The sequence below is a fragment of the Pholis gunnellus genome, assembly GCF_910591455.1.
Source record: "Pholis gunnellus genome assembly, chromosome: 3".
In the NCBI taxonomy this organism is placed as follows: Eukaryota; Metazoa; Chordata; class Actinopteri; order Perciformes; family Pholidae; genus Pholis; species Pholis gunnellus.
The window spans coordinates 8769051-8795670 of NC_136529.1; the positions used below are offsets into that span (position 1 = coordinate 8769051).

Sequence of the window (26620 nt, forward strand, 5' to 3'; positions counted from 1 at the left end):
CAATATACTATGACATTTTTATTTATATGACATACTATGACATAACGTTTCGTGACATACTATGACATTTAATGACATACTATGACCTTCTTATGAAAAATGTATGACACTATACTATGACTTTTTATTACATACAAAACTATGACATTCCTATGGCATTTTTATGACACACTATACTATGACTTTTTATTTTTACAACATACTATTCCATGACATTAAGACAATTTTATGACATACTTTACAATGACATTTTTATAAAACATTTAAGACACACTATACTGTTTTATATGGCAAACTATACTATGACATCTTTATAAAAATGTTATGACACACTTTACTGTGACTTTATTTGTATGACATATGACACGACTGACATCTTTATTAAAGAATGTATGACACTAACATTACTACTATTACTTTTATTTGTATGACATACTATTCTTTGACATTTTTATTACAAATTCCTGACATAGTCATAGAAAAGTGAAAGTATAGTATCTCATTAAAAGTTGTAAGAGTATGCTATACAAATTTCGTAAAATATGACATAGTATAGTAGGTCATCAAAAAAACTTTAATAAATTATTTCATAAAAATATGAAGAAGTCATAGTATGTTATGTCATAGAAAGCCACAGCATAGTATGTAGAAAAATACTTCATATTAGTTAGTCATAAAAAAATTTATTCACAGTAAAACAGATACAATCAAAAACATGATATAAATAAGATGAATTCATTGAAATAATTACAACAAATACCATCAGTTTAGAAAAGCCTCACAATAAGAGAGATGCTGAAGTACTCCCGGTCAGTAGGTGTCGCGCTGCAACTTTGCTCACAGTTTTATCAGAAGAGAAAAGTCCCTTCTGAGTTTCCGTACCTTACGAAAGGTTAGCTAGCTTACGTTTTAACGTCACAAGTCTGCGTGCTGACATTGAGGACGGCTACAACAACCTGTGCTTGTTATCGCTTCTTAAAATAAAAGGTAAGACCAGATTTAAGTATTTGCTCCAAGAGGAGACGTGAGTGGATACAATAGTGTGCTAACCTGTGTGCACCTGACCGACTGCTAGCTCGCTTGTAGTGATAAAGACAACAGAATACATAACTTTGTATGGTCATCAACATTAAGTCAGACGTACCACACGGACTGTTGAATAGAGACTGTGAGAGACGGTGTGTTAACGAGCAGTGAACGACCTGCGATTGTGAATAACAGACTTACTAACGACAGTTACATCAAATGTAAAATGTTGAAACTGATTAAACGTTTTGGTGCTAATTCTAGAAATTAACGACAATTAAAGAGCTTGTGAATCTAAGGACTCCCATCTCATTGATGCAACACTCGTGTAAAATCAAATGTAGCTGTAAAACCACCTTGCACAGTGATCTGCAGCACACCACTGTGGCAAAATCCCAAATCGTGCTGTTATTGCTGCTGAACCTGCTCAGACTTCCTGTCCCTGGTCCCTGTAGGACCCTCACCATGGTGTCCGGAAAGCGCCTGGCTGACTTCGGCTATCGGACGTTTTCCGCCTCGATGATGCTGCTGACGGCCTACGGAGGCTACCTGTGTGCGATGCGAGGATACCGCTTCGTGCAGAAGCAGAAGCAGCTGAAGCTGGCAGCAGAAAACCAGGACCCTGAAGTCATCAAAGAATGACGGGGGGCAGGACTATTCGAGTTTTTGCACAGATGTGGACATTTCCCATTCCTCCATTGTTTTTTGTCCGTCGCTAAACAGTGAAGATGTTAATTCTTCTCAGGACATTTAAGTGAATTCATTGTGAGGGTGTGCCCACACAAGGAAAACTCCACCAGTCAAATGAACAAATAACATATTGTTTGCGTCAGTGGCCTGCGTAAAACCCATGTTGTGAGAGTCTCAGGAGTGAAGATGGCTGTGATTGTTTGTATTATATTAAATGCCTTTAACCACACAAAGCAATGTGTCGTTTATAAACAGGACTGCAACAAAAAACGGCCTCTTTCGTTAACAGAATATATTTTTACAAGGCACTCAAGTGAGAACGTGATACCAGACATTTAGTACAGTCCTCATACCTGGATTCCTCTGTAGGCAGTGATGAACAATTTCATACGCATTTGGTCTTGGAGGAAGTAGTAAAAAAAACTGAAATAAACGTTAATTAAATTTGACAACGTTGTTAAAAGGAAAAATCCACAATAAATCGCAGAAGGCAGAAACTGCTGCTGTTCAAATGTGTACTTCTGGTCTCACACACACACACAGCAGGTGCCTTTTAAGAGCTGATAAAACCACAGCTTTAAGTTATTTAAACATTAATATGTATAATACCTGCTGTATCATCACAAAGTGGAAATGCAACAAGCCTCCAGAGAGTAGTGTTTCCTGCCCTTTTGTGAGCCAGTGTGACGTAACAACAATAATCCCAAGTTCATCTGACCAATAAAACTGGGAGAGAACAATGAAACCAATCAACAACTGCCGCCAAGGTCAGCACAAAATAAATCCCATCATTTAAGAAATAAGACGATGCAAATCACGTGTGTCATAAGAGTCAGTACAGGGCTCTTCAAAGCAGAAGTGAACTGTCAGTTCGTGAGTCTGTGCACTCACCGTCAGTGTAGTGTGTGTCTTGTGTGTCGTGTGTGTGTGTGTCTTGGACGTCAAGGGAATGTCAGAAGACAAAGCTGTTGGAGACGTTGTGAGGGACCAACTGCAGGGGGCTCCCAGCTTCCTGTCACCAGCTGTTGTGGTTCTGCACTTCGTCTTTGGCAGCGACACAGTGGCCCCTGGTGCCGTTTTGTGCCTTGGCCCTCAGGCCTCCTGTGGGCGTGTCGGGCTCTTCCTCTGAGCTGCTCTCAATGTCGCTGCGTACGTCGTTGCCCACCTTTAAGACAGATGGAAGAGGAAACGGGATATTATTGTTTTAACAGAAGTAAGCACGACAGAGGTTGGACTAAATAATGCACTCACTGAATTAATCATCATTACAAACACTGCTGTAAATGAGCAGTGGTAGTCCTTTTCAGTGCAATTTGTTGTAGGAGTTGAGTGAAGGGTGTATTGATAAAAAAATATATATCTATAGATAACTAAGAATTGACCAAAAGCACATGACAAATTAAAATGAGTATTAAGCTCTTTTACCACAAATTTAATAAAAATACTAAAAATTTTACTGAAGGAAAAGTATCATCTAGAAAAACTCACTATGATGCCAAAATTACATAATTATAATTATTAGTAATAATACAGTAACAGATAAGATATTGGAGCTGGATGCTGTAGAGCTAATATTACTATCTTATGATATTGTGGCGGTGGTTTCATTTGCTCTATAACAATGAATTGTATTATATATGCTTATTGCAGGCTTTTAAAATCTTCATATGCAAAGTAACTACAGTTACATAATGTAGTAGAATTAAAAAGTACAATATTTGCCTGTGACATGTGAAGTATAAAGCAGCATAAAATTAAAGCAATAAGTTACTCAGAACGGTGTGTTTGGGAACCAGTGGGTTAATCTCATGACAGGAGTATTTCATCTTCAGCTTCAAGCCCCACAAACGTCATATTCATGCAAATCATTGTTGTTCATCATAACCACACGGTGGTGGTGCCGGACAATTGCATCACCCTCCTGCCTAATGAGGAACAGTTGGACATCCCAGACATTCATGCCATTATCACCACATTACTTTTTGCCTTTGTAAGTGCGGTGAAATCTAAGTGTCAACCGCTGTAACAGCTGTTTCATTTAAAGCCACTAACGGCTAAACCGAATGCGTACGGAAATGGACAGGACGGATGCAATGAAGACGTGTGAGAGGAATCACAGCGGAGGGAGTCGACAGAAACTTACAGCCAGAAACAGAGAAGGTAAAGGTCTCAAGAGGACAAAGCAAACGGAGAAGAAGCGAGAGAGTAGCGGAGACAGACACAAAGACGGCGTCTCCCTCTCTCTTTCCAGAGGGAGAGGGAACAAACAGCGTCTGCAGAGAGAACGAGACGGAGTCAGGGACAGCTGGGGGAATAATGTAGCAAATACATCACCACATGTTTACATTTCACTAAACATTCTGCTCATAGACAAACATGTGTATTTGGTGTTCTTTATAGCCCTCCCAAGTTAATATTGTTGGAATTATTTGTTAATCTTTGCCGACACAGAGACATTGAAGAAGAGTTCTGAATCACGTGAAATGTTGTTTTTTTAATCTAGGCCACTTTGTAAAGAGTTTGAGCTGCATTATACTTCATGAAATGACACCACACTGAAGAGAAATGAACACGTGTTCTCACCAGAAAAGTGAAAAACAAACAGTTGCTCTGTGTAGGACGTCAAATCCGTCAGCAGGTCATTACGGTGAGGCTGCATCTAATGAGGATTCTCATTATTAACTGATCTGCCGCGAAAGGAAATAATCTTGTGCTCAACAAAATATTGAACCCACTATCGTTTTTGAGAGACCTATGGATCTTTAAACGTCGTGTTATGTGTGACCAGAAGCCTAAAATCCAAATAAAGCTAATTCTTTATTTCAGACAACAAAAAGGAGCACATCTTCACATTTAAGTGGCTGCAACGACTGTCAAAACAGTAAGGAGAGGATAGGATGAATCTGTCGATCTACTAATCGTTAACTCGTCTCAGCTCCACATTACAGTACTTCTCCGTAATGTGTCTGTGCAGTGACCCACCTTGCCCCGCAGCATAGCTTTCACAGCTATACGGGCTATGAGGTAGAACCAGATGATGTGCAGCACTTGCAGGACCAGCAGCAAGAAGTTGAAGAGCCACCAGGACGGGAACGGCCCGACTATGGCCCAGCTCTCAAACATAGTGGAGTTCAAGACCCTGGAAAACCACAAGAGCAGTAGATGTGCAGGTAGTTGAGCTGTACTTTAAACACGTTGTTAACCAGCACGCTTCTAAAAGAGGCCCATTAGGAAGGTACACAATGTAACTCCCATTGCAGTGCCAATGGCAACCAATCAGGCGGGTAACAGCTCGGCTGTAATGTTAGGTGAGTGGTTGGTGAGGTCACGTCTTCCTTTAAATCCAGGTGAGTGACAGAAGGTCATCAACAGGCCCACCTCCCCCAGCAGAGGGATGGATTTCAGTCCAGGTAGCTGCAGCGGCAACACTCGCTTTATCACTCATCCACACTAAGACACTGAATATAGCGGCTCGGGTTACCGCCGTCAATGATTGGTTCCCCATTGTTCGTCCCTCTGGAGGCGGGGCTCGCTTGGACATACAAGGTCTCTGTCGAGGAACAGTTGCTATCCAGACCCACTTAGCACACACCTCTGCATGCTCTGGTTAAAATGAGGATGAAGCTGTTAGGTGTCCTGGATATCCTCATCTGATCAACCAACTGCTGATAGTTGCATCACTTTATTTAATGATGTTTCTAAACAGCAGAGCTTGGTGGTTTTCTCCATGTTTGCAAAGTGCAGGTTGACCAATGTTACCAATTACAGCTACAGGATATGTACTGAAATCCATCACCCTGCACACCTGCAGTTCTCTCACGTACGCATGCGCTAGTTTGAACGCAGCAGATGAAAATAAACTGCGTTATTTTGAGATGAAGCGCTCATTGTTAATATGTGTTGGTGACGTTATACCGAACGAGCCATCAGCTGATTTGAGTTTTAATGTTAGCGTTTTGATAAACGTATTTAGTGGTGAACTTACTGTTACTAAGCTAACATTAGCTAGCTACCTACAATGAATAATGTCAGCCTGTCCTTTGAAATCGACTGTGCAGTATCTTTGGCCTGAATTCAGTCAAATAATAAATGTTAATACTGTATGGATTGAAGAAATGTGGACTATTATTTTAATAACACCTGCAGCTTTGGTAGAGTTCAGCAATCTCTGTCCGCACATCTAAACCAGATTATGGAGGATTACATGGTTGTCTGTGCGACAGTGTTATGCACACATTAGCACGACCTGAGCTCAGCCCCCTCCAGAGCTACAGATGCTGCAATCAGCTCTTGTGCATTAATACATTCACAAATGTTATGGCAGAGTAGTTATAATATTCACTCTGAAGTTGAGAGTAACTGAGAACTCACCATACAGGATACATAACTAGTCGTGTGATGAAGAACGCCACACCAAACACAATGAAGAGGAAGTCACACAAGCGCTGGAACTTGGCATAGTTGGCCAGCTTACCTGCCTGTTGGAAAACAAAATAACAGTTCATTACAAGTTCAATGCAGAGCATGTTTTTTTTCCCCACCACCCGTCAGCCCTATTTTAATTCCTGGAGTGATACCAACAGTCCATTTGGATCTCAGCCGAGAGGAAGTGACTGGAAACACTAGACAGTAATCACAATTGAACAATATCCAAAGAGGAAACTACTGGTGTAACTGTAAAAGCTGAGGCTCCATCATAACCGTGTCAACAGCAGTCACACGTTCCCATATCTTCCTTGTCTTTAGTATTAATGTATCAGCATGTTAGCAATAACTTCTGTCCAAGAATGTGCTGTAAAAACGGCAAAACCCTGTTCTGATCTGAGATCACGTTATACGCAGTTATAAGTGGATAGTTCATTAGGTAACCCTTCCCTTTTCTACTCTGAGAGAATAAATGTAAATAAAGTAATAAGTATGACGACCAGCTGGAAAGGATCAGTCTGTAACCGCAAAATTTCCAGAAGTAAAGTGAAGTACGGTATATTTGATTTGTAGTTAGTTGCTTTAAACCTTGTACGGTCTGGTTATTTCAATGCTACTCATCACTGTGTGTGACTGACCTCCAGCAGGAAGTCTGAGGCATCGTGGACACACATCACGAGGCTCCCTACTCGCGTCATGTTGTTGACGTAAGAAAAGCTGATCAGGCTAACTGTCGCCAGGTGATGGATGAACATTATCAGGAAGTCCTGGAATATAGAGAGGCGAGAGAGAGGAGAGAGGAGAGAGAGAGGAGAGAGGAGAGAGAGAGAGAGAGAGAGAGGAGAGAGAGAGAGAGAGGAGAGAGAGAGAGGAGAGAGAGAGAGAGAGGAGAGAGAGGAGAGAGAGAGTTAGCATACATGTACACTGATTGTTTACTTGTAAACTTGTGTTGTGGAGTGTGTTTTATAGGGGCTCTGCATCCTGGTGAACTAGCAGTTAGGACACACACATGTAACACCAGTTTGATTCTGTCTGAAGACTCTTGCTGTGTGTCTCTGCCCCATGTCTCCCTCTGCACTGTCACTATCAATAAAGGCAAAATGCAAAAAAAAAAGAAAATCTTCTAAAACATTGACACAAAGCATTTAGCGCTGCTCAATATAACGATAATCATGATAACCCACAGCCCTTGTCAAATAAAGTCACAGGAAGCAAGGTGCTTTCTCTGTGGTGGGAGCCATCACAACAGACACACAATCACTCTTAACCAAGGACCTGAGCTGTGTGTGTGTGTGTGTGTGTGTGTGTGGGACATAAAAGCATATTCACTCACTACCTTTGTGGTTTGGAGCCAACTGTAAAGTTATCACAATGAAACTGAGCTGAGTAAAAGGCAAACGGCAAGAACGACTTCTGTTAGCTTGATATACACAAATCTAGTGAAACAATCTGCTCCTCTGAACATCCCATCATGTAGATTCTATACTGTATATTACACAGAATGTGACATCTAAAACATCAAAGTGTCACTAACAGGCTGGCATTGAGAGGAATTTCTGTAATTCTAATAGAGTTAGGCCGGCTCTGCCCTGCAGTCACATGACGGTGGGTGCCCTCGTGCTGAAAATACAAAAGCATTCACAGAAGGAGCAGTGCCAGCTGAGTCCCGCCCCCCCCCCCCCCTTCCCAAAAAAACAAAAACATGTGACTTTCCATAACTAGATCGAGATGCGGACACATTTGACAAACTTTGCGTCACACGTACAATAGACGTATTAACGAGTGTTTCGCAGGGAGAGGTTTCAGCGTGGCCTATCCACCGTGGTCTAATCGAACAGAGACAGCACTGCTGCGCTCACCTTCCTCTTTATGTCGGTGAATTGGGAGAACATGAGGGACCAGTAGAAGGCCAGCTCTATCACGTAGTAGCGGTAAAGGCCCGGAGTCATGACCTGAAGAGACAAAGACAGGGGAGACAAGTTCAGCGAGTCAGTTCAAATAAGAATTTGTATTCATTTTTAAAAAAGGTGCTGAATTTGAAATTCAAAGCATTTATACAGCAGCAAATGCATATTTGCGATGTGAAGATATAGTGGAGTAACATCGACCTCTCTGTGTTTTAATCTGAGTTTGGTTTTCACAGTTAAACCGGCCTGGCGTGCATGTTTAGTTGTGACCACCACTGTGCTCATCACAACATACTTTCTGGCCCAGTGAACCACCATAATGTCCAAAGTTACTCCATCAAGAAAGCTAGAGACGTCCTGCTGTCCAGTGAATGGTGTTGTTCAGTCTATACAATCACTCGCTTCCTCAGAAAAGGCCGGTACGGACGGACAGTCTGCTGTTTAAACCTCTGCCCTCCTGAACCAGCGTCAGACCAACAGAAGGCTTTAACTGCATACGGCTGTAATCTGAACAAATGTGAACGTGAACATGAGCTTGAGTTGGTAGAAATATTGGCCGGCATTAAACACTCATACCAGTATATCTGCAACGAGACAATCGCATGATTAAACTAGTCAGACGGATTTTTCTGACGTCATTTATACAAGTAACAGGAAGAGGGCAGCGAAGAGAATGTGACAATGGTTCCTCTGTCGTAAAGTGACACAGCACGGCTTTTCATGGACAACTGTGCACCAGTTTATTAGGCCCAAAGTCATGCAGTCCAATACAATGGCCCTGCGATAGAAGTCATTTATTGACTTAGTCGGTTGTATTGAGAGGGATTCTCTGAGGCTCTAGTCGTTGTGTTTGCATTGTAGATTATATAGACGAGGATTAGAGCTGTCTCATACCTGATAAGGATACCCATACCAGCAGAGCTTTGTATCCCACATCCAAGGACACTACAAAGAAAAAACACAGATTAGTTCAGCAAACAATCCGTGAGGCTTTTAAATATACCCAGCCAATCAAAATATATTATCAATGAAAGAACAAACAATGACAAAAGCCAAACCCCCCCCACTCCCCCTGTTTATGCTTCCAATCCAAGCTTGATCTGATTGTGTGCTCACCTGCCACAGAAACCGGAACCCAAAGGTAAATATGCACAAATAAAATGTAAACCTCCACCTACAAGTAAACAAGAAGGAATTATGGTCCAGAAAAATAGGGCTGGTTTAAGAGAGAGTCAGCACATTTAATATAAAATATATACGGTATGCATCTACTTGCCCCTACCTGATTCTAACACAACCGGATTCTCTAATCTTATTTGAAATCTAAATCTAGTCCTAACAATAAACTTTTGAAGAATAAAGAACTAAATGTTCAATAGAAATACAGAAACATACATGCAGACATCCACAGACAACACATCACACCACGCCTGCACAGACAACACAGCCGCTGTGTGCTCGAGCCTGCAGAGAGGTCAAAGGTGAACACAATAGGGATTAACCTACATGCTCTCGCAGAACTTGGTGTGCGTGCTGGGTTTATCTTGGTTCCTGCGCTGTCGGAACCAACGCTGGACCTTTCGCACCTCCCAGTCCAGCTGCTTGGAGAGGCCGTCCAGATGGCGAGAGTCTGGATTCTGTGCAGAGAAAAAGAAAAGAGCAAGACACTCGGCTTTGATTTGCTACTTTAATCTCTCAGGGTCACACTCTCAGTGGGAGCATGTGAGGTCAGCAAACGTCAGGAATCATCAGGAATCTGTGCCGTAAAGGTTTCAGTGAAAACTGAAACAATAGAAGCGTTTAATTTGCCCTTGCACAACAGTTTCCTCATGCGTGTCTGTACTCAAGTTTAGTTCCTTCAGTGGAATGCAGTCAAAACTGAATCCGTCATCTTGTTCATAACTTAATTATTAACAAACACTTAGTAAATTAACCTAGCCTTCACTTAGTCACACAACCGTTTAGTTTCCACTGAACTCATGAGCGACGGGTTATGGTCCTGTAGTGTGTACTGTAGTCTGGGGTAATATTTGATGTTATGATGTCTGAGACATGTTGTTTGTCTCAAAAGGTCGACTATTTCACATGTTTGTAATCGAAGTAAATCGAGGAAAACAGTCAAATAAAAAAGTGTACGCCTAATGTACAGTGTGCTGGAGACAGGACTGCTCCAATACTGATTTAATGAAGCCGATACAAATCTCTCTTTTTTTTCTCCTCCACTGTAGTTGACATCAACATTGTCTAAATTATGCATTCTTGTGAATCTTGCAGGCACACAACATTAGGCTTTTGAGACACGCTTTGTTTTAGCTAGTTAAGAGTTTTGTTGTCAAGACCATGTTGAAACAACGCAGAGGAGCCTTAAGACCAAGCAAAGACTGAGGCCTCACATCAGCCTAAACATCGTTCCATGTAACTAAACCCAAATGTAATGGAGTACAGTGCTGTGTTGTGGAGGCAGCCTGTGTTTAACACTCATGATTAACTCTGTAATCACAGATTCCTCTTTGAGTTGTCAGATGATATGAAGAGTCACTGACAAACGCTTCTTTAAAAGGGAGGAGGAAGGCAAACCTTGGTGATGGACGTAAACACCTTCTCCAGCACAGCGTTGGGCTGAGCTCTCCGTCCAACACCTGGCTGGATGTGGAAACTCCGGGCACAGGGACTGGCAACAAACCTGTGGCAGAGGTGAAAATGGGAGTGATGAATGGTCACACGATGCCGTTACAACATGCAGACTAGCTCTCTGAAAGGAAAACTTAAGGATCCGTTTACTACTACATCAGCTCAGGTCAGGTTTGGTTACTTTCAAATGTTATTTACAAACTCTCTCTCCCTCTCCCTCTCTGTCTCTCTCCCTCTCTGTCTCTCTCCCTCTCTGTCTCTCTCTGACTGTGTGAGTCACGTGTTTCCAGACAGAGAGTGTAGGTAAGGTGTTGCATAAGCCTGGCGGGCTGACATCTAATAAAAGGATAGTAATAAAAGCATAAAGTTGCTGAGTGGGAGCTTCTTAAAATCCCCAGGCGGATGCCTCCTTCATGATGAGAACATAATGACCGTGCAAGACCCCTGCTTGTAGTTCTGTTCTGCATTATGACTGAATTAGCTATTACAGGCATTTATACCACGCAGGCTGAAGGTCCATACATATTTCTTTGTGAGAAGGTCTTCTTTCGTGTCCATAGAAGCCGTAGATCCTTCATTTTGAGGAAGGCGTAACTCATATATTGCAAACATAGAATACAGGTTCAAATGAAGCAGCTTCCTGTGAGTCGGGTTCAGTATTATGGGCTGGATTTTGGTCTCCGAGTGATACACGAGCAGGTCGCTCGGCGGCAACAACGGGTCTCTGTGCTTAGTAATACAATGACCTCCGAAACATAGCTGTGAGTTATCAGGAGGCACAACGGGAGATTTAAGTAGCTGTTGCTGTTTTATAGTGGGTACAGTTTAAGAATGCTGTGGTATTGATGATTCTGTTTTATCACAACGACCAGCATAGCCATATAAGTATGAATTAATATTACTACTTATTAAAACACTGAAATGGCTCAATCAATCATTCACACGTTTATCATTGTGGGTGCTGCAAAGATGTACACAGAGCCTCTTAAAGGAGACTTTCCTGTGAACATGAACTTGTCTCTCTAACATGAAGAAAAGAGTCTTTTGCTCCACTGACACAGACTTCACCGCACACATACAACAGTACGAAGTCATAAAGCACAACAGCTTCATCTGGTTCTACAAACAAATAAAGATATTTTGGACAAAAGTAGCTCAGCGTCTACAAGGTCAATCTCAAATGTGTTTAATTGGTTGTCTAACATGTGTACTTGGGCTTATTTTATGTTGATTTACATCAACAAATGGGGATGATTAAACATGACGCAGCAGTGTCGACCGACATGCTCTAAAGCTCTGGATGTCTTCTTGCTTTTCCTTTCACAAACGCACAAACCACAACGGTTTCCTCAATGGGTTTTCCTTCACTTACGAAATTCTTAGTCACGTCGTAGTCAGGTCGTAGTCACGTCGTAGTCAGGTCGTTGTCAGGTCGTTGTCAGGTCGTTGTCAGGTCATAGTCACGTCGTAGTCACACGGTCACAGGAAGTCACATAGTTACAAGGATTCATAAACTAATTATTTAAATGAAAATATTTGTCAAATTGTGTCTCCTCTGCAGAAGAATGCAGAAAGAGAGGTGTCCATCTTTTTACAGTACTGACTTTTAGTGAACTTCCCTTTAACAAAACACCATTGTGAAACCATGATGGGACTACAGGCTCCAAATAGCAGCAATAGGGAAACATGCCAAATGTCAACTCCAAGACCCAGAGATAATGTGCACCCATGTTTGCAGAGTCATATTCTTTTGTACCCTGTTGTTAAACATATTTTAAGGTTACTTTTATTTTTTTGGTGATTGTTTTTCCAACTATTTGATTTTTGACGGTCTTGAGCCTCTTCTTAAGTGTTTATCTACATTTTCATCAGTCGAACATCACGTCAGCAAGATGTAATCGGTTCTGTGAGAAGTATTTCTTTAAAAAATACTGAGCCAGTGTTGAACCGTAGAGGAATCCTTGAAATGATGAAGCCTCCTTTGTCTACAAGCTGTTTAAGGAGATGGTTGTTGGTGAGGAATCTGACGCTCACCACAGAATAGTCTGTTCCATTATGACAAGGAAAAAGAAAAACAATGCGTCTGACATTAAATCGCTCACATTTCTCGTCCTCACAGTTTTATTATCGTCTCCCTGCAATAAGCAGCTTCACCTGCGAACCCTTTCTCCTAACCCTTTAGCGCAACGACATGTATCCAGATTCAATCATTTTCATACCATCCAAACCAGCAAGTGTCCTAAAAGTTTAAAGAATACAAAACCTTTTTGAACCTACCTAAGTTTTATTTGACGTGGTCCTTTAAATGACCTTTAGAGCAGTTTCACTTCACATGTTGAGTGATGACATTAAAAGTAAACTGGCCCAAACCGCAGTGCACTCTGTGGCACAGAAGTTAGACTGGATAAGTTGGTTTCATGTGGCATATTGTTATTAAAAATTACACCGGGCAATCTACATTTCCCTGTTTAATTGCCTTGAGCATAAAACACTTAATGACACACAGGAGCTCAAAGGCGGCACAGCTCTGAATGTGACGCAGCTTCTAGGCCTGGTTCACCCTGAGTTTACTCAGTGGTTGGGCTTCAAGTAGCTGCATTAGCTATCGGACAATCTCTCTACGAAACTGTAAGGTAGACCATCAGCTGATGTGGCAACAGTCTAGGTTCTCTTGTAAGCACAGGCCCTTCAATTCTTTCACAATCGACAGGTGTAACCCCCCTGCCAGCCTGAGCCTTCGGTGCTAATCGCTGTTGCTGCTGCCCACCGAAAGGGGCGAGAGATGCAAGCTAATCTACTCATGTCCAACGCCGAAAAACATCCCCGTTCCTCAGATCCCGACCACTCCGACACACACACACACACACAATGGCATGCCACCAAGCTGCTCAGTGTGGTTTGTGTGACGCGGACGCAGGTAGACGGGCGGCTGTGAAAAGGAAGAGCAACAAGCAACATGGAACCTTGCCAGTGGGGAAACTTCCCCTAAGCCCGGGGACCGGGCCCGGTTCTATTCCCGGCGCAGCACTGGATGTAACCGAGGCCTTCATTTGACTGGTGAGGTTGTGAAAACAGGATTGAGTGATTACGTGGAAGAGACATGACTTTGGGGAAAGACAATGCCATGTTATGTGGGAAATAAACAGACAAGGAGGATGTTTGATGCATCACGTCAACATTTTTTTGCTTAGTGTCTACCCTCACTTCCTTTTGACAGAGAGAATACTTGGCTCTTACTTCATGGGGAAACAGTCAAAAACGGGCCACAACAGATTACATGGCAAGCCACTCATAACCTCATGCACGTCCCAATTTGTAGACTTAACACCGTTCAACCCATGACACGGCTTAGAAGAACAAAAACAGCCCGACTGCCCCCCGTCTACAAAGTCACTGCCAAGAGCAAAGAGATGATTGTAATCAAACAAGAACAAACTGGTCTAGAGGAGGAGCCTGCACGGGCTGTTGAGGACAGCCGTTGCATTAATCAGGTAGAAGAAGAATCCTGCCGTTGATAACTATGTGCGTGAACGCAGCCTTTCAAGAACAAAAACAAATATGTCTGAAGACAGAGGCTGGGGAAATGTAAGACTTTGATTTAGCAACATTTAGGGAGAAGATATCTGATACTCTCAGGTTCTCCACTATTCTTCCTGACTGACAGAGAAGAAAGATGTCATCTTTAGGGCATCATGACAGACTGCAGTTGTCAAAGATAACGCTGTAAGACAAAGATTACATAAGTTAGATATACAAGCAGGTTCTGTGGCTTCCGAGACAGGATGACTACAACTTGAAAAACAGTTTACATTTTTTAAAGGGGGGTTGTTGTTCAAAGACCAGAGACCTGATAGGGTTGGAAGTAAGGCTGTTTGATTTGACCGCAAAGATATTTGGTTTCCTATTTGACAAAAAGCATCACGTTCTCACACTGGAGAAGCTGGAAGTCGTTGAAAATGACTAAAACGATTAATCGATTGTCAAAGTATTTGCCGGTTAGTTTCCTGTAGATTAAGCAATCATTGCAGTTGAAAGTGTCGAAGTACAAGCATTGACGGGGGCAAAAGTCAGTTGAAGATGCTGAAATGAATATAGTTGAAATCAAATTTGACTTGTAAGAAATGAAAGCATTTGAAGAAAAAAGGAGAGCATAACTAGAGTAGAGCCATGAGTCAAAATAAAGTTTGTGGGAGTCTGAGAGAACACCCCCATCAAATCTCTAACTCGTCAGCATGTGACTGAATGAATGCCTGACCCTCTCACTGGAGGTGTGTGTGTGTGTGTGTGTGTGTGTGTGTGTGTGTGTGTGTGTGTGAGAGAGAGAGATGGAGCAAGACCTGCAGCGTTGTTATTCAGTTTGAAGAATAAAACGTTGTCTGTTTGAGTATATAGAGGAAGATTATAGAGGAAGACAAACCTTTTATTAATACAATTAATACAAATGATATCCCTTTTATCTGGAGCATGTTGTCCTCGGTGGACATTTTACATTTAAACCAATATTTAACATTAAATATCAAACTGAAGTGACATGGAGACATTTTAGTAATGTGTTAATAATGTTACTTAAGCTGCTACCAACTCTTCTCCAAACAATCTGGTGTAAGTTAGGAATGTAGGTGAACACAATACAATACTTTTTCTTAAATACACTACATGTATTATAATTAGAGCTGTGAAAAATAACGCGTTAACACGTTATGATTAAATTACAGGATTAATTCGTTATTTTTTTTTAACGCGTATGCGCAGAATGAGCTTCCAATATACCCACAATTGACCGTTCGCCCCCTTAGTTACTGTTGCTACGTCGACAAAACTCCCAGGACTGTGAACCCAAAAGCATGGCGAGGACGGGGACCAGCGCTATATCTGTCAGTGTCAGTGATACTTTTTGGAGTAATATCTCCGCGATATTCTCCGGATCAAGGCAAAGGGACTGCAATATGCAGTGGAAGGATATATCCAAAACATTAAGATCACGAAGGTGACACAACAATAATCGAAGCAAAAGCATACAGGTATCAATCAAAACATCTCTAATGCAGTCAGACGTTAGCTGCTATCCAAACAAACTAATCTAACAGACTGTCTCATGTTTGTCCTTTCTGGTGTTGAAGATATGTCCCATCAGCGTTGCCGTAGAGAGGGGGCAATTCCCGCCTCTAGGAAAAGGGGCGTAAACGTAAACGGGAAGACGTTATCGTTTCACCGTAGCACTACCAGCCTAAAGTACCATCTCAACGCGACGCATGCGTTGGTCGGTGAGGGGAGTTTAAGTGGAATGCGCCAAACCACCCTCACTGAACAACGTAGTTCCCTCACTAAGTCTGCCTGTGACAAGTTGACTACCACAGTTGCCAAATGGATTGCAAAAAGCTGTAGACCGATTAATATTGTTGAGGACGAGGGGAAGTTTTGCGAGTGGCAACGGGGGACTCGAGCATCAAAGCACCGCAAAGACGCACAATAATGACAAAAATCGGTAATATGTGATTAATCATGATTAATCCACAGAAACCTGTGATTAATTTGATTACAATTTTTAATCATTTCACAGCCCTAATTATAATTTATAAAAATATTTTTCCCATTATCTTATGTTCTCATTGAACAGCTCCTGTGTTCCTCAGTTGCTCTGCTTCCAGTGCAGCTTGTTTTAAGTAGAGCTTTTATCCAATCAGATTTCACCTCTGTGTCTCTAGGTAAGAAGAGAGGCCCGAGGCCTGCAGACTCACCAGTGAATCCATGTGCAGTTTAAGTGAATGGGGACGATATTGTTGATTGTCATAGTCTTCAACCAATCAGATCTTTAGTTTGACATGTTGGGCGTATTCTTTGAGATGTCAGAGCTTCTATCTGGCATACAAGTACGTCAGCTTTAACATGCGGCTTGATTGGTCAGTGGGCTAGCGTGAACTTTGTAGTAGTAACAGTTAAAGTTTAAAAATATGTAAGAAGTTTTTACGTGACATTAAATTTTTTGCGTTTTGGCATGTTTGGCGGTGACAATCCCAATATCTGCTGCCTCTGTGGAGCGGACATGTTCAGCCCTCAAACGCATTAAAACCTATTCAAGAAATACAACTGGGGAGACTCGACTGTCATCACTGGTATATTATGATATGGTTATTATTGTTCCCTCTGCTGTGAATAATATTTGACTGGTGTCCTTGAGTCTGTGGATGTGTGTTTTAGCGCCGCAGTTTTGCTGGAATGTGCAGAGGCCTGTTGAATCGCGGTATTTGGGTTTTATGTTATTCTATCTGCTTTGTTGTCGTATAAATATATGTGACTGGTTCTTGTGAGTTTGTTCTTGTCATTGTGTTAATTACATTGATTTTGACGATATGCATTGTCTGTCAATGACGAAACATCCCGTCATGCTGGCGTCACAATGAGGTTATTAGGAGGTGGTTCAACTGTAGTAGGACAGCACTGAAGGCCCAGGCATGAAATACACGGCCCGCCACTGGTATACACTAGGTGTGTTAGTGTGTGTGTGTGTGTGTGTTGTATCAAGTGTACTGTGTGACAAAGCCTGTGTTTAGCTTATGCAGAAAGTAGGAACTCAAGCTATGGTGTGATGTTTTTATCTGCTGAATAAATAAATGAGCGGGTTGGTGTCAGACAGTGAGGGAGTTACCGCTCTCTGATAACATCGCCATGGCTTGTCCTCTCCTCGGGGACGACCTCGCGTTAGAGAGAGACAGGCAGCCGAGCTTTGACACCTGAGACAGGTGAGCATCTCACCGAACACCTCGGCGACTCTCCTCAGACACCTCTGACATGTGACTGCTCCTCATTAACAGCCACTTGACCGTGTCTAAATGAAACAGAGGAAGCCGGACGATGTGTTTGAAGCTATGAGGGCCAACTCTAGAAAACATATACCTGAGCGACAACAAGTCGTCTCCTGCAACCTACCTAGGAAGAGTTCATAGAAGGACTCAGGTAAACATGGCTGTGTTCCTATATGTTACTATGTGTTACAGCGGAGGCATAGGGCTCGTACTTTTCTCTTTGTTGACAGACAACCATAGAATTTAAAAGGTTACGCAATGATAACTGGCAATTGATGAAACCTGAGCTCTTTATTGTTAGACCGAGATCAAATCACTTGTTATAGTCATGCAGTTGTATTACAATAGCAACCTTGGTAATGAGCAGTTGTGAACGCAGGGCTACACCTTGCCAAGAGGAAATGGAAGTGTACCGTCTAAGAAGCTCTACTTGAAGCTTGTCCAACCACAGACACACTGACATTAGGGGAGGGGGATATGGAACAAACACTCTCTGTATTGAGTATGTTTCTGACCTTGGAATGGCTTCAACACCAAATAAGATAGCAGTTGCTTACTTCAGCAGTGAAAGAATGAAAAGCATTAAGAGACAAATCCAGTAAAAAAATCTGTCTATATTCAAAAACAATATGCTAAAGGTCCTATTATATGTGTATGAGACAGAGGCTCAGGCAACAACGGGCACAACTAATGACATAAATCCACCGCCTTTGAATAAAGCCTGAAGGCTCGGTTGTGTAGCAAGGCACGTGTGTGTGTGTAAAAAGCGTGACACTGCTGCATCGTGGATGGATACATGGACCTTATTATATGTGACAAGTAGCTGGATGTATAGAAGCAGCAGCACTTCATGCATGAGTTAAACAGAGTGGATAACGGTCAATGACTGTTAATCTAGTCCGGTGTTAACGACCAAAACATCAGAGACGAGTCTTGAGAAGGGGACCGGCACAATGAATACAGGTTTAGTTGTAACGGTGTTACATACACGTGATGCTAGCCGTGAGAGACGACGTTTAAAGGGAATTTCTAACACGCCTTTGTCTTTAAAAGTAGTTGAGAAAACAATATTAGTATATTTTTAACAGCATGTGGTGGGCAGAACTATAACAGAAATGAGGAAAGGGTGTAGTTTGACAAAAGAAATCTCCGAGTTAACACACGTTTAAAGATGTTGGGTTTACCCACGCTAGCAGACCCATCACTCCGTTGTTGTGAAGAACGCCCCGTTAAACGTAGTTTTAGGATATTTCTCCCTCACTTTGAAATAAAACGCCGACATAAGCAGCGAGCACGAACCTTTCGAAAAGTATCCTGATGGCGAACATGCTCAAAGCCAGCGGGAAGGCAGTAAACAAGTGTCCGGCTTTGGGGTACTCCACCCCGGGAGCTGGGTCTGCCAGATCCGCCCAGGTGACGTTGTGTGGGAGCCAGAACCTCTCGTTCCAGAACCAGGCTGAAAAAGCAGCCATGTTTCACGGTGTCCCGGTCCACGGACGGGTAAATTAAATCAGTTTATTATCTGGAAGAAAAAGGATGAGGGAAACTTGATGGAAGCCTCTCCTGCTCCGGGGCCACTTGCGCTATAACTCTCCTCACTCCACCTTTACCACACCCGCGTGAAGAAAACCAGAGACTTCCGCTTCACATTTTCAAAATAAGATTCCCAGCGGTCAACTATTATGATTGGGTTCAACGCATACCCACTGTTTTGTTCAATTAGGGGTTTCACAATATTGTTTTGTGATTCATTCTCACAGCTGAAGAATCCAATTGTGTCGGTCTGTGGTTGGGGTTGCTGAGACGTGAAGGCAAGATGCTCAAAGACTTGACCTTAGAATCAAAACAAATAAATAAGTTAGTCAAATTGCCATGCTGCAACATGCATCCAGCTGGAAATTCAACAAACTGTTTCCATAAAGAAAGACCTGATGCCTGTTTGGACCGGAAAGACCTGCGAGTTTTGACCTATGGTTTTGACATGCAAGTCAAGTATCAAAGACTTGAGACGATCAACTTTGGACTTGCTTGTGTTGTGCCAAAACCGGCTTTTCCTCTAATTTTCTCACACGTTTAACTTTTTCATTTTGAAGGCAATACAGCTCAGCTTCCTCTATTTGATGGCTGTCACCGGGTAGCTTGACAAACCTTGGCTGCAGCCCTGAGATGTGGACGGGAATTGAGGAAGTAAGGCGAGTCTCTCCTCCCTCACTGCAAGGGATGGGTGCCATGCATGAATGGCATCCATCCCTGCTGATTTCCTGTTAGAGCCACACTGTTGTCAGATACTTTCACATTCAAGTTATGAAACGTATTATACCGTTGGAGATTTTACAGCTTCCTGCTCAGTAATCCGTTTGTCGGGTCATCTGTAAAGGTGCTGAATCAAAGGAAGATACAACTGACGGGAGTGCTGGGCTTGAGATTGATATGATGGTGCACCCAAGTGGCACGTGGGTGCACTACAACTACAAATTGTTCAGGAATATTACGCAACATCTTGACCTTTACAAGTATAAGGTGTTTTATTTCTGTAAGAGCTCAGACATATATTTGCACCCCACTGAAAGGCATTATAGATGTTCATAGTTGTTCATTTAAAATACAAAAACTTTTAAATGGGGCTAAAAGTGGCTGAAAAACATGACATAATGACCGTCACATTATGATTTTTGATGGCACCACAATGGTGTAGTATTTCAAAAAGGTGGCATCCCTCCATCTGTGTTAAGCAGCGATGAGGCAGCTGCAGTGCTTCCTGCCGTGTCTAATTATAGATGGACATTTTCCCCTTTAGAGCGAGGTATTATTAGAAATCTCACAGGCCAGTTGACTCAAAAACTATGCAAGGGGTTTCAGCAAGGGAATCCAATTCTATATAAGCGGCAACTTGAGGTAACTTCAATGTCTATAACATAACTAAACAACAGAGCTGGTAATAAATAATAGAAATGAACACATTTGTGGGATCAAAAAGCAGACATGGGGAGGATTTGTGCTCCAGCGTTTTAACAATTAGAATACTGGCAAAGCAGGGAACGTATAACACCACCCGCTGCGTTTAATGCTGCCTTCAGCTGAAACTCTTATCCAGAGGGACCTACAGGCACTGAGCATCGATGAGATACGCTGACACATGGTAACGGGCAGATGGCCGTTAATGATCACACATTGGTTTCTTGCATTTTAACAGAATTTAGAAAGAGACTGCATCTTCAGAGATGTTTCTGAACAACACAGTCATCACATATGAGGACCGAGACAGGGCGTGATCTTAAAAAGCAAGGTTGAAATAGACGCTCTGGAAAATGGTAAAGGTGAAGAGTTTAGAGTGGCAGCCTGGCTGAGCTCGGCTCAGGTTACAGCGAGGCTGCAGCAGAGGGTGTTTGAGTGCATCCTGCAGGAAGATGCCAGCGAGCTAAACAGAAAACATTAAGCATGAGCACAGGCACAAAGTCAACGAGATCAATAGTTTATTCCAAAATAAATCATCATAAGTCCAGAAGACAAGAAACACGTCGGGGTTTGAGCGTTGTGTAAATTGTGTAAATTGGTAAAACTTTTAAGACTAGATTTAATGCAACAATTTGGGATATGTGTGTTTCTAATTAGTCTAAACAGAAGTCAGTGCTTCTGTCAGTGTTGTAATGGAAGGCAAGAAAGTAGGAGTAGAGAAGGCAACTCTGTTTTTGTTTTTTTGTTGTCTTTGTTGTTTGAGATTCAAACATGAAAGTAGTCCGGATTATGCACAGTCTTCACCTAACCTTCCTCCCTGCAATCACCTGGGTTACACAATAGTTCTAGAGGGAGTCCTTTCCCAACTCCCACCCGCTCGTCAGTCTCTAATCCTTCACATGTGCTCTGGGTGGTCCTGCAAACACTTGATGAAATCTGTGACTGAGTGGCCGTCGAAGCAGATCTGGTGAACAGCGGTGAAAAGGGGAAACCTAGAGACGAGAAACAACGATGGAAATCACCAAAGAAATAGTTTGACATCTTGTGAAACGGGCTTATTCGCTCGCTGTTGCCGAGAGTCAGATGAGAAGGTTGGCACCGCTCTCCAACGTCTGTCTTTGAATGTTTAATAGTTTTTTTTTGCATACGATGACATTCAAATTGTACTATCTGAAAATACCAAATTGAAATGAATGAACAAAACATTATCAGTAATAAATGAAATAGAAGACACACTTACTTTTCCACCATGTTTTTATGTTTCAAGATTTGATGGACCTCCAATGCAGTCGCTGGGCCTTGAAGCTTCTGACCGTTGAGCAGCTCGTTTTCTAACTGCTCAATGGTCTACAACAAAGAGAAGTCCGGGGTCGTTAGTGTGTGATGTTACATTGTCATGGCTTTCATAAGATGTGACAGAGAGAAACACAGAGGGGGACAAAGTCGGGTTCTTCGTACTTTGCCTGTTTTGGCGAAGGCCTCCCCGATCTTGCGGTTGCGTCCGCCGTAGCAGGTCGTGATGAGGTCAGCGATGCCGCAGCTCTCCAGGAAGGTGGCGGGGGAGACCTGGCAGTTCGTGCAGAAGACCCTGGCGAAGGCGATCATCTCCATCAGGCCGAGACGGATCACGGCCGCCTTGGTGTTGTCGCCGAACCCCAGGCCATCACAGAAACCTGCTCCCACTGCTACAATGTTCTGCAGCACACAGGGAGAGGAGACGCTGCTGCTATCGTGTTGAACTTTTTACATGTTGGATGTTGGTACTACTGCTTTGAGGAATGCCACTGTTGTGATGAGAAAGTAGTTCCTCCGCATAGATCATTTTCATATATGTTTAGACACTACATTAGATTTGTCTCTTCACTGCTTTTGATGCATAAATGGTAAATGGACTTGTCCTTGTATAGCACTCTTCTAGTATTCCGACCACTCAAAGCTTTAACACTACGCGTCATCATTCACCCATTCACACCCAGTCATACACTAATGGCAGGGGCTACCATGCAAGGTACAGCCTACGGTAAAAATGTGGGGTTAAGTGTCAAGGACACATCGACATGGACTAGAGAAGCTGGGGCTCGAACCGTTGATCCTCTGATTGACGACAACTGAGCCTCAGTAGCCCCACAAAACGTCCTGTTGAATATCATATCTATGTCCATCGACTTAAAAAAACAACAAGAATATTGGTGATTGGCTTGTAATATGTATAATTCAAGCTTTTTGGAAGAATACTGAATCTGCCAGACGAGCAGATGTATCTCTTTAAGATGGTATTTTATTGTTTTCCCTTAAAAGGTTTTAAATGCAGCAGTTAAAAAGATGTCCGAATGATTACAGATGTCTCAGCAAATGATGAATTGTAAGAGAAATATCCGTATATGTGGAGAAATATTAAGCCACAAAAATGTTGTAGCAACTGGAATTCTTTTGACCGCGCCGTATTTCTCACCCATTACATCTTCTATGCATTCTGAAGAGCTTAAGCACAGATATGACATTGAAAGTTTTGCTGGCGCTCAGATGGCGGTGAAAATAAAGGAGTAAATCAGTTTTGAAGGAGGAGAAAAGCCGACCTTGAGCGCCCCGCAGATCTCCACGACGTCAGACTCCTCCACCACAGTCACACGGAAGTTGGTGGTCTGCATCAGCTCCTTCAGCAGGGGCCCGAAAACCTTGTCTTTGCACCCTGTGTCCAAAAAACATGTGATCACGTGTTCTCTTCATCAGAACGTGTTTCAAACAGAGGACCAGAGTAGGCTACCCTACAATCTTTCACTTTAAATAAATGAGTGGAAAAGACCAATATAAGATACAAGATCATACTGTGAGTTATTGATATATCAAAAGTCATCCAGTCATGTCCTCCTTAACTACAGCTGGAGCCACACTCAAAATACAGCCGTATACATCTAGTATAGTAAGAATATATTATGTTTGTCTCCTGTAAGCATTGCATTCAGATTGAAAGCAGTACTGTGCTTTAGTTTCATAGCAAGTCATTTCTAATAGACAAATGTCCCCTTAGGTAGAGGCATCAAATGTCTATTTATCGTCCGTACCGATTGTTGTTTCACAAAACTTCTCCTCAGCGACCTCGTTGGCGATGTTTGCTCCCATGAGGACGGTCATAGTGATGCCCAGCTTCCCTCGGACGACCTCAGAGATCAGCTTCAGGCCCTCTGGACTCGCATCCACACCCTGGAGCAGACCACAAAATACACACACAAATAAATCCCCGTGCATCAATACTTCTTTCGTGCACTGTGAAATTCCTGTGCCGCTATGGTACCATACAAAATACAAATATAAGGAAAATGTTACCTTGATGAGAGACATTCCTACAGCATCCTTCTTCATGTGGTCTTTAATGGTGTCACACACTCTCACAATGAACTGGTGAGGCACCACGAAGATCAGGATGTCGGCTCCTTTCACAGACTCGGCCAAGTCTGGAACGGCCAACTGACGAGGAGAGAGGAAACAAGGAGGGAAGAAGTTCAGTCATATGACAACACCAGGCAGTCACTGAAGCCACCAAAGAGTGTTTTCATGCTCACCACGTTGGGGGGCAGCTTGTGGCCGGGCAGATATTTCACATTTTCATGGTCCGTGTTGATTATATCTGAGAGTTTCCGGCCGTTCACCGTCTCCTCAAACACCCACATGTTCACTGTGGTGTCGAACTTGTCATACTTGGCTGCGTTGGCGCCCACAATCTTGGCAATGGCTGAGCCCCTGTGGACATAGAGACACACAATGATCATACTGGTTACCCCAAAAAAGGTTAAATGTCCTCTGTTGTTACTGTGAAATGTAATTTAAACATGGATTTGAATGGATTTCATACTCTGGCCTGGTGCTGCAGTGATACTAGATCAGTAGAAAAAAATGCCTCAACTATTGCTGGTATTAAGGAGGTCATAAACTGACCACCGTGTGCAAGAAACTTTTAAATAGATGAAAATTGATTTTAGATGTCTCATGACTAATAATAAATACAGTAGTGAATCTCCTAATAGTGAGCAGATGTCAAAAGGACTTGTGACACAGGATCATTGTAATTAAGATATTTAGAGTCACATGACTTGAATTGTTTTTCAGATGCGTTTCCAGACAAGAATAACACGACAGGTAAAAAAAAGAGAATCCCAGAGGACCATTATTTTGGCATGATGAGTGTTTCATTTCATAACAGGCTGTTGGATGTCTTCATAACATGGGCTGGGAGAAATCCCTTTGTAAGATTACATCACAACACTATTACTATTGACCTTTCACAACTGATCTCAGTCAAGTACTTCACAGTTTTAAGGTACTTGCACTTTACTAGAGTATTTCCGTTTCATGCTACTTTATAACTTCATAACACATGATGGATTGTTACTGATTAAACTTCCAAAATGTATATAACTTAGTTTTAATTATCTCTCTCTCTCTCAACCAGCTACAGCATTGAAATACTTCTTACATATTAATATTAATTCTTACATATTAATCAATAATAATGATGATAATAATGTATATATATATATATATATATACTAAAAATAACCATGACACTACATATTGAGTATTTTATTACTTCTAATACTTTGGTTACATGCTGCTGTTAATAATACATTGTGGTATTGCTACTTTAAGTATCTTTAGTATTTTAGCATGTGAATACTTCCTCGTCCACAGACTGGACTAAATGTCATGCAGGCTGAGGGATGTCAACAACACATGAAGGCCGATTCAGCACAAATACTGCTGAACAATGAAAGAGCTGCTTCTTTAATAAAGATTTTGGGGGGTGTTGAAGGGTCAAAGGTCATGAGACAGTCAGTGTCAGCAGACCTCCACTCTGCAGACTATGAACTTTATGAATTATTTATCTGCTGTTAACAGATTAGGTTAACGTTGCCTTTCTTTTCTTCCAAAGTTTGCCAACTTTAAGACATCACACACACACAAAGCCTTCCACTGCTGAGTGTGAAATCTAATCCAGAGAACAAAAATACCTTTATGATGAGTATGAACTAAAAATGGCGCACAACTGACACTCAACAATTCAGACATCTTCGATCCCTTCACTCACCAGTTCCCAGAGCCGATCACACAGACCTTCTTCGGCGCTGCCATTATGTGCTTGATCTTCCAGACGGAGCTGCTGCCGGTACGAAGACACACTGCTGCAGCGGGACAAAGTGTATTTATATCGGACACGCTGCGGCTCAGACACACCCTCTCCCGCCGGTTGGTCTGCTCTGCGGGACAAACTCTCTCTCTCTCTCTTTTACTGTCAGGCAGAAGCAACAGGAGAGTTCACGACTCTATTGTTTCTGCCTGTTTAATTAAGGAAAGAAAAAAAATACTCTGACACTTTCATAATTTTATAAAAAACATTTTAATATTTTTGTTCAAACCTATGGATCACATTCCATATTATTGTGATGGTAGCAGAAAAAAAAAGTTTGTAACGCTATATGCATATAATAATAAAAAAACATCAAATCCCTTCAAAACCACATTCCTCCTGCCAGTAAAATGATTTATGTGCAATTAAAAGATTAGCAGGGCTGATGAAATGACGTTATGTGTATGTGGTTATCACCTCCTAGTTATAATTATTAAGGTCAAGCATTATCATAGAGAATAAGTGTAAATGTTACACAAATACACTTTAGCTCAAACGATAACAGTAATTAATCGATCAACAGAAAATGATGGTAAATAATTAAGATGTTTTTTCAAACACAAATACCGAACATTTTCCAGGTACAAGTGTGAAATTCTGTGGTGAAAAGGAATTATTGAAGTACTGTAGTTCACTTTTGAGGTACTTGTACTCTATTTGAGTATTTCCATTTAATGGTAGGCTACTTTACTTCTACTTCACCACATTTCAGAGCGAAATGCACATTTTACTCCAATATATTTGTCTGACAGTTGTAGATAATTTTCAGACTAACATTTTATACAAAACACATACAAAAAAGCTATTAAAATAAAATGCAACAGTGAACATTTAAACCATGCTTTCCAAAAGTTATGGCTTGTGACCTCTTAATAACAAAAAGCAGAGTCTAATTTGGAGTTTGCTTTGGATCGTTGAGCTGTTCGCAGTTCCACCAAAAGAGATTTCCTCTCTAAAAAATCTCAGATGGTGTCGTTTATATTAGTTTTCAACATCACTGA

General features: G+C 41.9%; 2 protein-coding genes across 2 annotated transcripts; both read right to left on the reverse strand.

Annotated features, from left to right (window-relative positions):
- Positions 1-1671: 1671 nt before the first annotated feature.
- Positions 1672-19049, reverse strand: cers5 (ceramide synthase 5). The gene is made up of 10 exons (XM_079184332.1): positions 18782-19049; positions 10626-10731; positions 9555-9685; positions 9165-9222; positions 8943-8993; positions 8001-8093; positions 6780-6908; positions 6088-6194; positions 4699-4855; positions 1672-2881 (listed from the first exon to the last, which is right to left on the reverse strand). Exons 1-10 carry the CDS (start codon positions 18952-18954, stop codon positions 2732-2734), a joined length of 1155 nt encoding a protein of 384 aa, XP_079040458.1. The 5' UTR covers positions 18955-19049; the 3' UTR covers positions 1672-2731.
- A 1889-nt stretch (positions 19050-20938) lies between these two features.
- On the reverse strand, positions 20939-25652 carry LOC306693912 (glycerol-3-phosphate dehydrogenase [NAD(+)], cytoplasmic-like). Its single transcript, XM_079156576.1, has 8 exons — positions 25521-25652; positions 23998-24175; positions 23762-23902; positions 23500-23638; positions 23014-23126; positions 21896-22132; positions 21678-21784; positions 20939-21429 (listed from the first exon to the last, which is right to left on the reverse strand). The coding sequence occupies exons 1-8, from the start codon at positions 25562-25564 to the stop codon at positions 21333-21335; spliced, it is 1056 nt and encodes a 351-aa protein (XP_079012702.1). The 5' UTR covers positions 25565-25652; the 3' UTR covers positions 20939-21332.
- Between the last annotated feature and the right edge of the window lie 968 nt (positions 25653-26620).